Genomic DNA, 14,683 nt, shown 5'->3' on the forward strand with positions numbered 1-14,683 from the left:
CTGGAGCGTGAGCCAGCGGACGGTTCGGTTTGCTCACATACGGAGCAGAGCGACGGTGTGGACATTGACAAGGACCTGCAGCTGGTAGGGAAAAGTCTCGTGCGTCGCAGGCTGGTCTCGGTCGTGATGGCCGAGGCCAGCTCCACGCAACTACTTGCAGAAATGCGAACTACCGAAGACCGAACCTCCAGACTCTGGCACGGAAGCGAAACGCCTGCATCCTTGTCGCGCTGCTCCCTTCCCCTCCGTGAAACGAGGGTGGGTGACTCCATGCGTACATGATGTACGAGCGAGCGCCAGATACAAGATTCTATCCCCGAGCACGAGAGTTCTCGGGGAAGACTTTTGTACTTGGACGGCCGCATAAACCCATCCGAACGCTGGCCCCTATGCGTTACATAAATTTGGATTCTAATGTTGGCTCCCTCGAAAGTGTTGCTGAAGACGACCAGCACTGCCCTTTCCGTCTTTGCTTCGCTGGTGGACGGACCTCTTTTCTCTCACTCTCATTTTTGTCCCCCCTCCCCCTCGGTTTTCTTTTACCGATTTCGTCTACGATTTCACACAGCATCTGCGTCCAATTTGATTCCCTACTTTCAAAAACAAGCAATTCTGACATCCGAACGCCCCACTTTACAGTCCAGCAAACCTGCATTCCCCAAGCCCTTATTGGTGGTGACATCATCTGCCAGGCCAAGTCTGGCTCCGGTAAGACAGCCATTTTCGTGCTGTCTACCCTGCAGCAGATCGAGCCCGTCGACGGCGAGTGCTCGGTTCTCGTTCTGTGCCACACGCGCGAGCTGGCTTTCCAGATCCGCAACGAGTACAACCGCTTCTCCAAGTACATGCCCGAGGTCCGCACCAGCGTCTTCTACGGCGGTACCAAGGTCACCGAGGACATTGCGATTCTCCGCAGCCCGGAGACGCACCCCCACATTGTTGTCGGCACCCCCGGTCGTTTGAACGCCCTTGTTCGCGATAAGCACCTGCGTCTCGGCAGCGTCCGGATGTTCGTGCTCGACGAGTGCGACAAGATGCTGGAAGGAGTTGGTATGTTTACTTCCCTCTCTGTCTCCCAAGATGAACGTATTTGAAACAAGATGTTAACCCTTCACCTGCGTTAAAGAGATGCGCCGTGATGTCCAGGACATTTTCCGCGCCACTCCCCGCCAGAAGCAGGTCATGATGTTCTCGGCCACCCTGTCCCAGGAGATCCTGCCCATCTGCCGCAAGTTCCTGCAGAATCCCACGGAGCACCTTGTTGAGGATCATGTCGAGCTGGCCCTTGACGGCGTGCGGCAGTTCCATATTTTCCTACCGGAGGACAAGAAGATCCGCAAGCTTGTGGACATTCTTGACCAGCTGGACATCAACCAGGTCATGGTCTTTGTCAAGAGCCGTGGCCGCGCCGAGCAGCTGTCCAAGGTGCTGGAGAAGTTCAACTTCCCCACCTGCTACATCCACGGTGATATGAAGCAGGAGGAGCGTGACGCCGTCTACAAGAAGTTCAAGAAAGGCGACACCCTGCGTGTCTGCGTTGCCACTGACATTTTCGGCCGTGGTGTCGACTTTGAGCGCATCAACCTGGCCATCAACTACGACATGCCCAAGGAGGTTGCCACGTACCAGCACCGTGTCGGTCGTGCTGGTCGTTTCGGCACCAACGGCGCCGGTATTTCGTTCCTCAGCACTGAGGAGGACAAGGAGAGCTTCAAGGCTGTTGAGGAGTACTTCAAGAAGACCTTCCCTGAGTATCCCGAGGAGGGCCTTAAGCTCAAGGACGGCGGCAACACTGCTGGCGCTGAGGAGGTTGTTGCGAACTAAGTCGGCATGATGGAAGGCCAGACGCTGTAGATTGTTGAGAGTTGATGGCTCTGGGACATTGCTTTCGCAAGTGATGCTACCGAGCCTCGTCTCGATGGTCTTTTTTACGCGCGCGTCGTTTCTTTTTGTGGTGCTTGATTTATGTTCGGCCTTGTTTCTGTGCCCGTTTGCTGTTTCTTCTAACCGTTGTCGTATGTGTTTTTGCTTGTATTATTTTTTTTTTAAATCTCTCTGTCTCTGGGTTTTTATCTCAAGTCGTGGAAGGCGCAAAAAAAAAACGATTTCTCTCAGGATTACGGAAGCCTAAAGAAACTCGGTATTTTATGGTTGCTCTTAAGTTTAGCTAAGTTTTTTATTTGAATTCAGTGGAAGGCCGTGTTTGGGAATTGGTATGTAGGTCGTGATCCGTCATATTCTCTCGATGTTTATATTTATCTCTTCACTCGCCCATCATGACATAGAACACAACTTGAAATTTCCTCGACCTTACAATATGATGGCAGGTAGCAAGCAACAATATGGCAGTAGTCATTTATGTGCTTAAAGTTAAGATGATGCCGCAAAAAGTAAGCAGACGCATTTCACGGTGGTACTTGATAAGTATTGCATTTTCTGGGCTTCTGCGGTCTCCTGGCAAGCTGGGATCTTTAGTCTTTGTTTGTGGTTATTAGGACGTACAGTGAAACTTACAATATATTTACATTAAACGACAAAATATCGAGGCGTACTTATCTCGTCTAATTTTGGTGGAAATTATTGCGTCACAGAATGAAAATTTGATACTTTTATAGTGAATCTCTCTCGACCAGAAATTCCAACCGAAAAAAAAACCCCAGAAAATATATGGGTTGAAAAAACTACGACTACAATGTGACGGGTCTTTCTAGATGTAGTATGCAGCTGAAAGCTCCCCCTTTGTCGATATCCGTTTGGTTGGTGACAGGAAGCTGTTGACTTTGCTTACAAGGTTTAGTATAGATAGGATAGGCGATGCCGTCTGAGCTTGAATCAAAACACGGAACAGAAGATGCATCGAGACTATTCTCATATTGCCGTCTACAAACGCATTGGCTTTCCACTCAGTCTATAGCTGGCCATATTTATATACGTGAGGCTCGCCTTGAAAGACCAGCACATTCCAGCCACGATAGCGACGATATCTAGGCTTATTCGTAGTGAGGCTCACCGTGCTGTCCCGGTCAGCGAAAGGGCGGTATTTGCTTCGAAGAGAATTTTTGTTTTATCCTCGCGTGGGGCACGTTGAGACCGAATAACCATAAAGTCATGGCTGCTGTGATAACTTACTCATGGAACTTCCTGTTTAGATACCAGTGCGCCTTTCCCATTAACTGCATCAGTGGCCCGAGTCTCTCAATTCCCCTTTCTCAGATGGGAGCGCAACTCTCAAAGAACAGTTCGAAGAGTATATCCTTACGAACTGAGAGTAGCTTCATCTTGTTTTACGTGGCCTGTTTGGATTATGTCAACGCACAAAACGCGGCGGCAAGGAAGACGCCGTTTCTGAAAGTCTCTCCACATTGGGCATTGACGCCCCGCATATGGAGTGCTTACGAACTGTCCTGCCCAGTAGTGCGTATTACGTGGGGATCTAGAGCGAACTTGTCAGGCGAACAATGGGGCGACCGTGGAAAACCGAGCACAGCTCTGTTTCGAATCACCAGCGAGAGGCAGCACCTGTCAACAGCGCGAGTTTCGGGGTGCCGGGCGAAATCGGACATTGAAGGTAAACAAAGATGGTCACTGAGGGAAAAAGACTGGGGAAAAGCGGCGAGACTGATGGTGGCTGGACTTTCCTCAAAAGGTTGTTAAAATGAGTCAGCCTGACGAGATATTATTTGTATTTTTGCTCCTTCCCTGGCACCGGTTGTCGCGTTGTTTCGTGACCCGGTCTCGTGATTTTGGATCCGATCTCGTGAGCGTTAGATGCTATTTTCGGCCCACGGGTTGAGAATAGCTCTGGAGAAAGAAGAGCACCGAAAGACCCAAAGGATGGCGACAAGGAGTCATGTCATCCTGACACTCGTACACCCTTACAACCCTACCCCCCATATCCGTAGTCGGCGACGGACAATCACGGCGTGCAGGGACCTAGCTCGCTGCGCAAAGCGTTGCGACAGAAGCCCGGAAAGCACGAGAAAGAGTTAAGATTACACTGGCGACACAAGAGTTCGGTATGGCCGTTGGCGTCACTTGCGGCTCTGGTCTCGCCTCGCGAATATTGTCTTGCTTTCTGCTCTGACCTTTTCTCCTGTTTTGTTTTATCCCTGACCTCGTGGCCTCGTTTTGCCCGAAATAGGAATGCAAAACTTTTTTTTTTAAAAAAAAAAATCGCTTCCTAACTGCTACAGCCGCACCAATCATTCGGTGTGCGCATCCTTCTTTGGCCGTTGTGTTGTGGACCTCGGTCGATGTCTTGTCTGATTTCTCTCTTGGTATTCTAGCTGTGGCTGGCCCTGGTTGGCCCTGGCTGGAACAGTCTGGATGTGGGCTGCTGGTTGGACCAGGCTGTGCTTGCCTCTGACTGGTTCCCCGAGTTGCCTAATTTAGGCTCTGGAGGCCCAGGCCAGGGCCCTAGCAACCCTCCCAGGCCTCACTGGCCTCGATGTTAACGGCGTGCGCGAGACACGAAAGCAAAGCCAAAAATTTCTTTGTCATTCCGCGCGGCCTAGCAAAAGGAATTGGGGGCAGTGATTTATTTTTTTTGACTCATATTCTCATTTGCCTCTTTGATCCCGCACCCCCATCTCTTCTGACCGAAGTAAATGCCCCGGTCTCGTCGTCGCCGGACGTTTTCCTCCAAACATCGGGATCGCCATTTATCCTACTACATTTGTGGCTTGATTCCATTGTTTGGTGATTTGGTTGGCTGTCTGATGCTTGTCATCCTGTTCCGTGACCCTTCCTTGTCGTGTTTATGAAAACATGTGGCGTACATCGTCCTCCAAGCGGCCCGTTTTTCAGGCCTGCTGGGCCACGCGTGACGTGCAGAACATCACCTTTCACTGGTGACGACTGGTAACGCGCTGTGAACGAGCTCGAGCGATCAGGCCCCCGTGTTCAGCCTTTAAGGATCCGTGTGTGTGAACACATTCACAACTCGAGCTACTGACTAGTAGCTGGCAAACGAAGACGCCGAGCCGTCCGGTTATAACGCACAGTGAAATAAGCCATGACAGGAAGTTAAATGTACTGTATGATACATAAAATTATGCGTTTAAATGGCGCAACAAGGCAGTACATAATATAATTAGCACAGTCCAGGTGTCCCGTTATTATTCGATCACTCGGAATAACGTTTCCCTCTTTCCTTTCATACGGGGTTACGAACAGCCATCATTGCCTCTGAACGCCTGCTGTGATCTATGCTCGATTATTGTCCAAGCGGTTTTGCCTTAATTCTGTTTATCCATGTCAATATAGAGTATACACCACTCTATGGCTGATTCCGCCTTTCCCGTGCGATTTTGTGTCTACCACGTGAAGAAGAGGCAACAACGAGGGAGACTGAGAACTTCATGGACAATGGCTGCTTTCCTTTTCCTTCCAGAAGGAGGTGGGGACTCATGCCCGCCTATGATATATAGTGTCCTGCGTGTCTGCCTAGTCTGAAATATACTCCGTCCAAACATTATCGCTTTCGTAAGATGCAACATCCGGAGCACCACGGATTGCATTGCGAACCTTGCAAGACTAAAACAATTCTGGCAATACGCGGAGGGAGATGAGGAGGAGTGGAGGATGGGATGCACCATACCCAGGAGCGTCTGTCAGACGGCCAAACAATGCTGTTGCTAAAACGCGACGCTCATGTCTAGTCTCGGAATCAAAACAGCGTGCATCATAGGTGGTATCTTACATCGTATATGGCGTCCAAGACAACGGACATGAATACTGAACGCAACGGACCACTGAGTAAAAAAAGGGGCGGCAAATGACTCTCAACGAATCGTTTCCTGATGCAGAACAGTCGACTTTGTGCGCGGAAAAAAGTGAGGGCTTTTGTGCAAAAAATGAAGCGGAAAAGATGGTGTGCAGGGCTTCGTGCTTTTGTGTCGATTGGGCGTGATGGTGTGGTGGTGAGCCTTGGTGTGTATGAGACGCTACGGCAGGGCGTATTTGTAGTTCGGGGGCCAACCTGAACCACCTGGCAACTGCGGTTGACAGCTGGCACGCTATATGGCATGAATGATGTGTTTACCGGCATGAATATTTTCTTGCCGGTGAGATTAAATTTAGACATTTTTGGGGCTTTTGACCGATAATTGTGCTGCTTTGAAGGGTTGTGATTTGATGTCTGTTCTTGAGACGAGACACGGACCTTGATCACCAACAAGTGGAGAGCCAGAGAACGAAGCAGGACGATATTTGGAAGTCTTTGTTGCGCTTGGCAATTGGTCGCCTGGACTCCGGGCACAGCTTTTCTCACGATGCTGGGATGTTTTCAGCTCACTCCTTTCGTCCTTCTGTCATGTAAGGTGCGGTCATCTTGTGCAACCGACCTGTTGTTGTGGCCAAGTGGTAAGCCTAGTGTCTCCTCAACTAGCTCTGGCGAAGCAGAACAACAAAACGTGGCGCATCATTGATCTCTATGTTGTACAGTTCCTCAGTCTTCCCTTTTGGTATTTTTGGATATTTAGTCCAAACCTTAACTTTTTTTTGTCTCCATCGCCGGATGCCGACGCAACACTCTTGCGTCTGGAGGGCGGCGAGTCCAGATGGGATTATTGTGACAGTTTGCGTCTAAACAGGCAGAGGCAGGGTAACCAGGCAGGACAGAGGGCTGTGAACCACACCTGTTATGGTCGTCCACCCCTCATTCTGCGCTACTCATGCTGTTGGATTAGATGTCTGACGGGGGTATTTGTGTCCTGCTGGATCTTTTTTGTACTGTCTTGATCCTCGTCGGATTCATTGCCCGAAATTAGATAGCAACGACGAACATAATCCGGTGTGGGGCCAGGCTCACTAAGAGGACAAAGTGTGAATGGCCGCTCGCAAGGCAGCCGTAGGCGTTTGAATATGCGGATTTGTCGTCCCCCGTGACATCCCTGCTGACCGACAGTTGCGGTGTTTATTTTTCGGCTTCGTGTTGTTTCAATCTTCTTTCCCATTTCACGGTTGGCCCTTGCTGTGTTCGTTGGTCTTCATTTCACGGGTGTATTTCTGCCCACTCGTCCACTCTTCGGGCACGTAGGCGTCATTTGGCCTGCAAAAAACGGTCCCCCACCCCCTGCTTGTACTCGACCAAGAGACCCATAACAACAAGGCGAGGGCGGTCAAGCTGTGTGAGGTGTCCGATATCGACGATGGTGATGGAGACAAAACCTTAAGTGAATAAGAGACAATAACTATCATCCAAAACCGCAGCACCCTCAAGATCCAGGGTCATATGAGAATCCTCAGAGGGATGGTAGACATATCGGAAGCGGTGTCAACAAGGCAGCAAGGCAGCAGCTGCTGAGGAGGGGTTGTGCATCGGCAGTGCTGGACTAAGACGCTTTACAGTAAGATGCTTTCCAGTGAAACTGAACCGATGCGAAATAAAAGGTGTGGCCCAGATTGCCGGGAGGAAAAGAACGACTGCACGCATTCGTTCCGAAATATCACTCCTTCCTCGCCTTCACTGGTCATGCCAAAAGAGGAAGGACTGCGAAGACGGGGCATTCTTGGGCGCCGGTTTGAGCAGGAGGTGGGGCTGGGCCTGTGAAGAGGGTCATTCTCGATGGCTCCGTTTTCTGGTGTCCAGACCGCAACATCATCTGTGTTCGTCGCTGTCGCATCGTGACGAGGCTCATTGATTCTCGGGATGGCAGTGATGCGGCAGACAAAATGTTCCCGTCGCCTGTTGCCTCGCCCTCCTTGCCGCCCGTTCTGGGTTCTTTCATGAGGCTTGCTTCCATATCGCAAATAGTAACATGTGTTCCTGTGGTATTGAACACAATAAAATGCTCTCCCACCTTACCATACCGTTGTCTGTTGAAACCCTGCCTCCATGCTCCCCGAAAGTGGTGTTGGGCAGGCTGTTTTCGTTGGCTGTGGGAACAAGCTGCAGCAATGGGCCGCAGCCCATTGCTGCGGCAGGAGAACATGCCGCACGAGGATTGGCCTGGGCGGCCCACCACGGGTCGTCAGGTGTTAGGTGGTGGTCGTCGAACGACGCTCTTTCCTTCCTGTTTTCTGCTCCTTCCGTGCGTCTCCCTGCACCTATCTGCACCTATCTGCACCCGTGTCCATCTGTCTGCATCTGCCTGCATACTCTTTTGCATGTTTCCCATGGCGCTTGCTCCGTAATTTTGGGTACGTGTTTTGTTGTTCATGGCTGTTGAGGTGCAAACTGTGTGGCTTGAATCGGCCAGTCGAAGTGGCCTGCGTGTTGTGGGTTGCTCTGGTTTGTCGATTGTCCCCCTCATCGTTCCTTCCTGTCGAGAAGCAACCCATATATGTCATACCATATCCCGCAGCCGCATCCCGCATCCCACTAAAACTGGAAATTGCCCTCTCTCTCCTTCGTCTTTCTCTTCTTTTTCTCTATTTCGTCGTTTTGCTTCTTCCGGTCCATCTTCAACAGGTTCCATCTCCTCACGCCCCGGCTTCCTCCTCGACATCAACATAGCAGCAATCTTTGGATCCATCAACTAGAGTTGAAACGAGAAAATCGCGACGTTCTGGGCTTCTCCAGATACTCTTTTTTTTTGTCCTCTCTTGTCAAAGATACTATTAGTTGCTTACGTGTCTCGATATCGGCCACACCTTCCTGTTTTATACCCCATTCACTATTCTGCTTGCCTTCCTGTTTTCTGGACAACCGTCTCAACGACAGCCTTGTCCGCCGACCTATCGATTTCTCTTTATTGATTTTTATTCGCGAGGCATTCGCTTGCACCTGCGACAAAAATCATACCTCTGCCTGCTTTCGTCAGAGACGTGGCACAGAAACTCGACACTGTTTGTTTACTCCAAAACATAAAACAACAAAATACACGTCTCATTTTCGATCTCTCCATGACCCGCTAGGCTCCTGTTCGTCTCGATTCTTTCGACGCCCAATCTCGTCTTGGCCGCCGAACTTGCACCATCGTATAAACGAAAAAAAAAAACACATACAGCAGCACACCAACTGAAAGAGTTCAGCATATCCTGACAGGTAGCTGATATTCTAACCATTTACGTTTTGAAAAGCTGAAATCGACCCGGAAGAGTACGTTTATTTGCTTTCCTTAACAGCCATTTTCTGTCTTGTCCATTTCTTGTCATTCCGCCGTTATCTTGCCGACTATTTTTGGTCTCCATACTTGGTCTTCTGTTCCCCATTCTTTCCCCATCGTGACTCTCCCTCCATATCCGCCTCGCCGTTCCTCCAGCACTGCCTGAATCACCTGGCGCGGCGCGATTCCTCCAACTGGTATCGCTCAGACGAGGCAAATGCGTGACGAGTCTATTGCGCATTTTGTTGTCAGTGCTCTCTGGCGTCGTCTCTTCTGCAATACAGAGTGAAAGGCGGTTTTGACCTTTGCCTTTCCTGTCTATCCTATTGGCTTCGCCACTTACTCATTGCGCACCCTTGGACACGCCTACATCCCAAATGATTTCGCCTCCACCCGTTTACAGCGGTCTTACCTCGCTGGATCCCCCTCCGTTCATTGCAAGTGGGATGTGCCCCAAGCTCCCAGTTGCCACCTGGCAACTGGCACCTGACAGCCATTAGGTGACTCTTTTCGCCATCTCTCGGCTGGATGCGCTTCGTTGGCCTCTTCGTGACAATTCGCATTGCTCTGATCGTCCTTGCCTGTTTGCCTTTACTCATTTGGGTCAATTTTCCCTCGTGAACCGCCAGCACATTCAGCGAAACTGGTCAGTTGCCAGTCGCAGTCTGCCTCTCTGCCTACCTGCCCGCTCAAGTGTCTAGGTTTGGCCTGTCAGCTGGCAACAACAAAGTCGAATGGACAGAAGGAACGATCTGACTCGTTGCTGTTGAATTATGACCAAACGGTTTCTTTCTGTCGTCGTTCATTCGTCTCGTCTCCTGTTGGTGTACCGGTAATTCGCACTTTCCCAACCTGTCAGAAACACTCCCGTCGCAACCCTCTCTGACTTCTGCCTCCTCTTCTGCCTGTATTGTTCCCCTGCCTGCTCCTGCCCTGCCTGTTCCTGCACTGCCTGCGGCGCCTGCCTGTTTCCCTTTGTTCAACTCTGTTTGTGGGGTACTTCGCCGCCTCGCCACTCGCCCCCCAAGCTAGGCTTCCGCGCACACAAAATACGGACCCACCCAAAGTACCCTTCCATCTGTGTGACACAACGCACACTCACGCGCACTTTCCCCCTAATCCTCTTCTAATTCCTTCTTGCCCCTTTACGGCGTAGTCTCTCGTTTTCTGTTGTCCTGTTCGACTATTCCCTGCACTCTGGAGCCACGACAGCCATTCGCGCCACCCCCCTGTTACCCACTTTTTCCTCTTTCTCTGCCACACTCGCTCTTTCCTCGTCCTTGCGACACCCCCTCAACGCCCCAGCCATTTCCCCTTTCCCTGTCCAGCCTCAGCCAAGGACAAGCCAACAACGCGGCGGCAATAAGCGGGTGGCTCTTTCTTTCGTTCTTCGCCACTCTCTCGCTCCCTCCTTTCCATCCAAGGGCAATTCTGTCCACACTTGGGCGAAAGAGTCATCGCAAAAAACCCATCGCAAGCCGCAAGCGACACCACAAGCCATATACTCACATCCACGCTCCTTTGCGCGCGCTCTGTTCTCTTTAGGTTTCCGGTTTTCACTCGTCATCGTCGAACCTGTCCTTTTCGCACAACGAAAGGAGTCATAGGCCTCCTCGAAGCTCCTCTCTCCTTTAGCAGTTTCGCTTTGTTTATCACCACCGACTCTCCGCTCCCTTCTTGTCCTTTGCTTTGGTATTCCTTTTTGTCCACTTGTTCCTTTTGACTCTTTTTCCATTCTCGACATCTCATCTTTCGCCCCTTCCCCTCCTGCTTCGCCTCCAGCCGCCTTCGCACACGCATTCCAACAGGCTTCCGTCGTCTTTGTTCGCATCACGACACGATCGATCGGACGACCATCAACGCAGCCCGTACCTGCAGCCATTGTGCATAACCGTCCACCTCGGATCTCGCTCGACATCAGTCCCCCTATACCATTGTAACTCTTTTCTTCACCAAATCCATCAAGACATGTGTTCCTACCTGGCTCACTTGTGAACGCACGTCTTTCCAGTCTGCATTCACAAAACCTCGTCTTGTTTTGCCAACTCGCCCGTCTCTTGCTCCCTGGTCTCCTCTTTGTTTCTTCTCCCCCATGGTCCTTGACTTGCTCGCCGAGTCATAATTACTCACAGCCGACTATATCCATCGTCGTTGTTCCTCCCCGTTTGCCTCCTTCGTCCTAGGTTGTTTGCCTTGTCACGAAGTAGTCACCACCTCACCTTCACCTTTTCTTCATCCATCCCCCTCTCCCCTCAGTCACACCCCTTCCACCTATATTATATCCTTCATCCAACGATGATCGCTGCGAGATACTCTCTTGCTCCAGTCGCTTGCCTCGTCCTGATTGTGTCGACCTTTGCCGGTCTGATTGTTCGTGAAGACTTCTCCATCTAGAGCAGTTTTCATTTATTCCTTTACTCCCTCCTTCTTCCCCGACGTCCCTTTCCACTCCGAGCGATATCCTCGACAGCCATCCGAGAGACACCGCCCGCAGAAGAGAGAACTACGAGAAAAGCGCGAGATTCAGGTTTACGAACAAATCTACGGCTCCCAACGGTTAACACTTCTCGACTCCCGGTAGCGACTGGAGGCTTTCACTTCCATGTGCCATTACTCCACCTCACGTACTTCAACAACCATCACTCTTCATTACCTGAAAACACCATCAACAGCTTTCACTTCGTTACAATAATACTCTGACCCGGATCTTCTCCACCAACCGCCCCGCCCCCCACAGACTCCCTGAAGATGCAGGACGACGACGAACATGGTTCGCCTCTCGCCCTTCACCACTCCCGCCTAAACCACGCCACGTCCACCCTTCCCTACTGTTCGACCTCCGTCGCAGCGTGTGCGTCAGCCTCACAGTCCTCTGTTTGGTCCCATGGCTCCTCCGACTCTTTGTCGCAGAGCATCATCGACGACGTCTCGTTCGATTGTCTCTCGACGATCTCTTCGCAAACATCTGTCAGCAGTCATGGCAGCGTGTGCCTGAGCAGCCAGCAAGGAGCCGATGCGAAGCTTGCGGCCGCCCGTACTTGGCAGACCCAGCAGCAGCAACTCCAGCGCTTGCAGCAGCAGCAGCAGCAGCAGCAGACCGCCCCTGTCGCTGCCTCGCTGCGGCAGCACCCGCGCCGGTCCAGCGTTGCCCCGACCGTTGTGCCCTCTCTCCTTCGCCAGTCTGAACGCAGAACCACGTTTGTTGATCATCTTGTCGGTGAGTACTTCTTTGCACGTTTTTTCTCCAGTCATATACGCGATGGCCGTTTTGTTAGATGGTGTTTGTCTCTATTTTTTGTCTCGCTGCACTCTGTTCCTGTGCTTGATTGCTTAAATTTCCCTCCCTTATGTTCAGATGCGTCCACCCAGATCGTCCAGGCCATTTGGCCTCTGTCGTCGGTTATCGGACGTGGCGAGAGCGTCAACAGCTCGAGCAACAGCAGCTACTTGCTGCCACTGCGCACCTTCATCCAGGAGACGCTGCGCCGCTCGCGCGCCAGCTACTCTACTCTGCAGGTCGCCCTGTACTACCTTCTCCTGATCAAGCCTCGCTTGCCCAGCCACAACTTTACCATGGAGCAGTCAACCGACAGCCACGCCTGCCGCGCGTTGCAGTGTGGTCGCCGCATGTTCCTGGCCGCGCTTATTCTCGCGTCCAAGTACCTGCAGGACCGCAACTACTCGGCCCGTGCCTGGAGCAAGATCTCTGGCCTCAGCACGGCCGAGATCAACCAGAACGAGACCGCGTTCCTGCATGCTGTCAACTGGCGCCTGCACATCACTAACGAAGTCTACAATAAGTGGATCGAATGTGTCAACCGCTTTAACTCGCCGCAAATGCCTCCCTCCCCGGGCCCTGCCGTGGTCGATGGGTTCGAGCGCAAGTGCTTTGAGTTTCGTATCCTTATCCAGAAGCTGTCGCCGGATCTCGAGAACCTTGATGAGCTCTGCGGTCCGTCAACACCTGTTGTTGTTCGCCGCAGCAGCTCGTGCCAAATCGTCGCTGGTGCGCTCTCGCCCGTGTCGATGTGCTCGTCGCCCGAGGCCAGTGCCGAAAGCCCGCTGCCTTCGACTGAGACCACCCCACTCGCAACGAAGTTTAGCGGTGCTATGTCTGGTGTTGTCAACAACAACGGCGTCGTCGCCCCGGCCCTGGGCCTCTTGCCTACGCCGAAGCTGGCCCCACCTCAGGCCGGTATCTTCAACTGCACCTCCGCGCCCGTTGCCTCCGCCCCCTCTGCTGCTCAGATGCTCTCTGGTAGCCGCTCTTCAATGTGCTTTGCTGTTGCCCAGGCCTCGTCGGCGAGCTCCGCTCAGTTCCTCGACCGCTGGCCCCCTGCACTGCCCACGTCGTGGACGTCGCCTGTCGGTTGCAATCTGACGCGCCGTTCCTCCCTCGCTAACTCGGTTTCCACGGCTTCGTCGCCCGAATCCATGATCTCGGACTCGTCTCTCGTCTCTCGCGCTTCTTCTGTTGCCTCGTCTTGGTCTCTGATGAACGCGCCGAGTGGCCAGCTTCCCAAGTTGGACACTCAGGCGCGGCACCGGTTTCTCAAGCACCAGATCAGCAGCAGCAGCCTACGTGAGAAGAGCTGCTTCGGTCTGAGAGCGGCGGGCAACATCCCTGCCGTGGTTCCCGAGGACTACGAGGTGAGTGACGACTGCAGCTCTGCCGTTTTCGCCTCGCCCGAGACGATGACCTACACTGGACCCGTTGGCAATGACGCCCTTGGCGCACGCCGGTCGAGCGAGGTGGACGCGACGGATGCCGCTCGTGCTCTGGCGGATCTGCAGCAGCAGTCCTTGACCGTGGACAACGACAGCAGCAAGCCCCGTGCGGGCCTCAAGAGAAGTCGCCCCGTTTCTGGCGATGCGACCTACCTGCAGGACAATGTCCGCGACCTCCTCCGCGGAAGTCTGCCCAACGGCACCAGCAACTGTGGCCTCGAGGCGATGGTTGTTGGCCATCCTGCCAATGCTCAGGTTCCGCAACATCAGCTGCTGTCTGTGGCTCCTTCGGATCTGGACATCCAGGCTGCATCCCGTGCGTCTGCCCTGACTGGTAGCCGGAAGCGTTTCTGCCGCACCATGTCGGCCGACATCGCGCCAACTGCGAACACCACTTCATACGGTATGGATCTGCAGCATCCATCCATGAGTGGAATTTGTGGTCCCGGCATGTGGCAAGGAATCTTGAACTAGAAAGCCAACTACTGTTTCTTTGGTGGTCTATCGTTGCAAGCTTCTGAAACACCCTTTCGCCCTTGGCCTGTACAAACATTCACAAAACGCAACATGCATATATGATCACACGACCCAGGAAAGAACTAAGAACGCGCACTCTCCAGACATGGGATCTGCAGACGCGGAAGCATGCTTTAGAATCTTGTCGGTTCTTGTAGGGAGAGTTGACCTCCTTTTTTGATCCTGCTCCCGCAATGATTTGCGTTTCTGTCTTCTCTCTTGTGCCTCTACAGTTTCCTTTTTCTCCAATTTTTTGTTCCTGGGCTTGCCCAAAAAAGAACCGAAAAAGCGCATTCTGCATTTGAAGGAGCGAATCCACCCAACGCGCGTTTTGTCATTCCCTATGTGGGTTTGCTTTTTGCTCCATTACTTTTTTTGTTTTATTCCTC

At 52.2% G+C, this 14,683-nt stretch overlaps 2 protein-coding genes across 2 annotated transcripts; both read left to right on the top strand.

Moving 5' to 3' along the window:
* Positions 1 to 281: 281 nt before the first annotated feature.
* On the top strand, positions 282 to 1,824 carry SPSK_09125 (ATP-dependent RNA helicase UAP56/SUB2; the record flags this gene model as incomplete). Its single annotated transcript, XM_016735704.1, has 2 exons — positions 282 to 1,050; positions 1,127 to 1,824. 2 exons carry the CDS (start codon positions 282 to 284, stop codon positions 1,822 to 1,824), a joined length of 1,467 nt encoding a protein of 488 aa, XP_016588176.1.
* A 9,974-nt stretch (positions 1,825 to 11,798) lies between these two features.
* SPSK_08614 (G1/S-specific cyclin Pcl5) lies at positions 11,799 to 14,252 on the top strand (the record flags this gene model as incomplete). Its single annotated transcript, XM_016735206.1, has 2 exons — positions 11,799 to 12,267; positions 12,406 to 14,252. 2 exons carry the CDS (start codon positions 11,799 to 11,801, stop codon positions 14,250 to 14,252), a joined length of 2,316 nt encoding a protein of 771 aa, XP_016588177.1.
* Positions 14,253 to 14,683: the final 431 nt, after the last annotated feature.

The sequence above is a fragment of the Sporothrix schenckii genome (assembly GCF_000961545.1).
Source record: "Sporothrix schenckii 1099-18 chromosome Unknown Cont44, whole genome shotgun sequence".
Taxonomy (NCBI): domain Eukaryota; kingdom Fungi; phylum Ascomycota; class Sordariomycetes; order Ophiostomatales; family Ophiostomataceae; genus Sporothrix; species Sporothrix schenckii.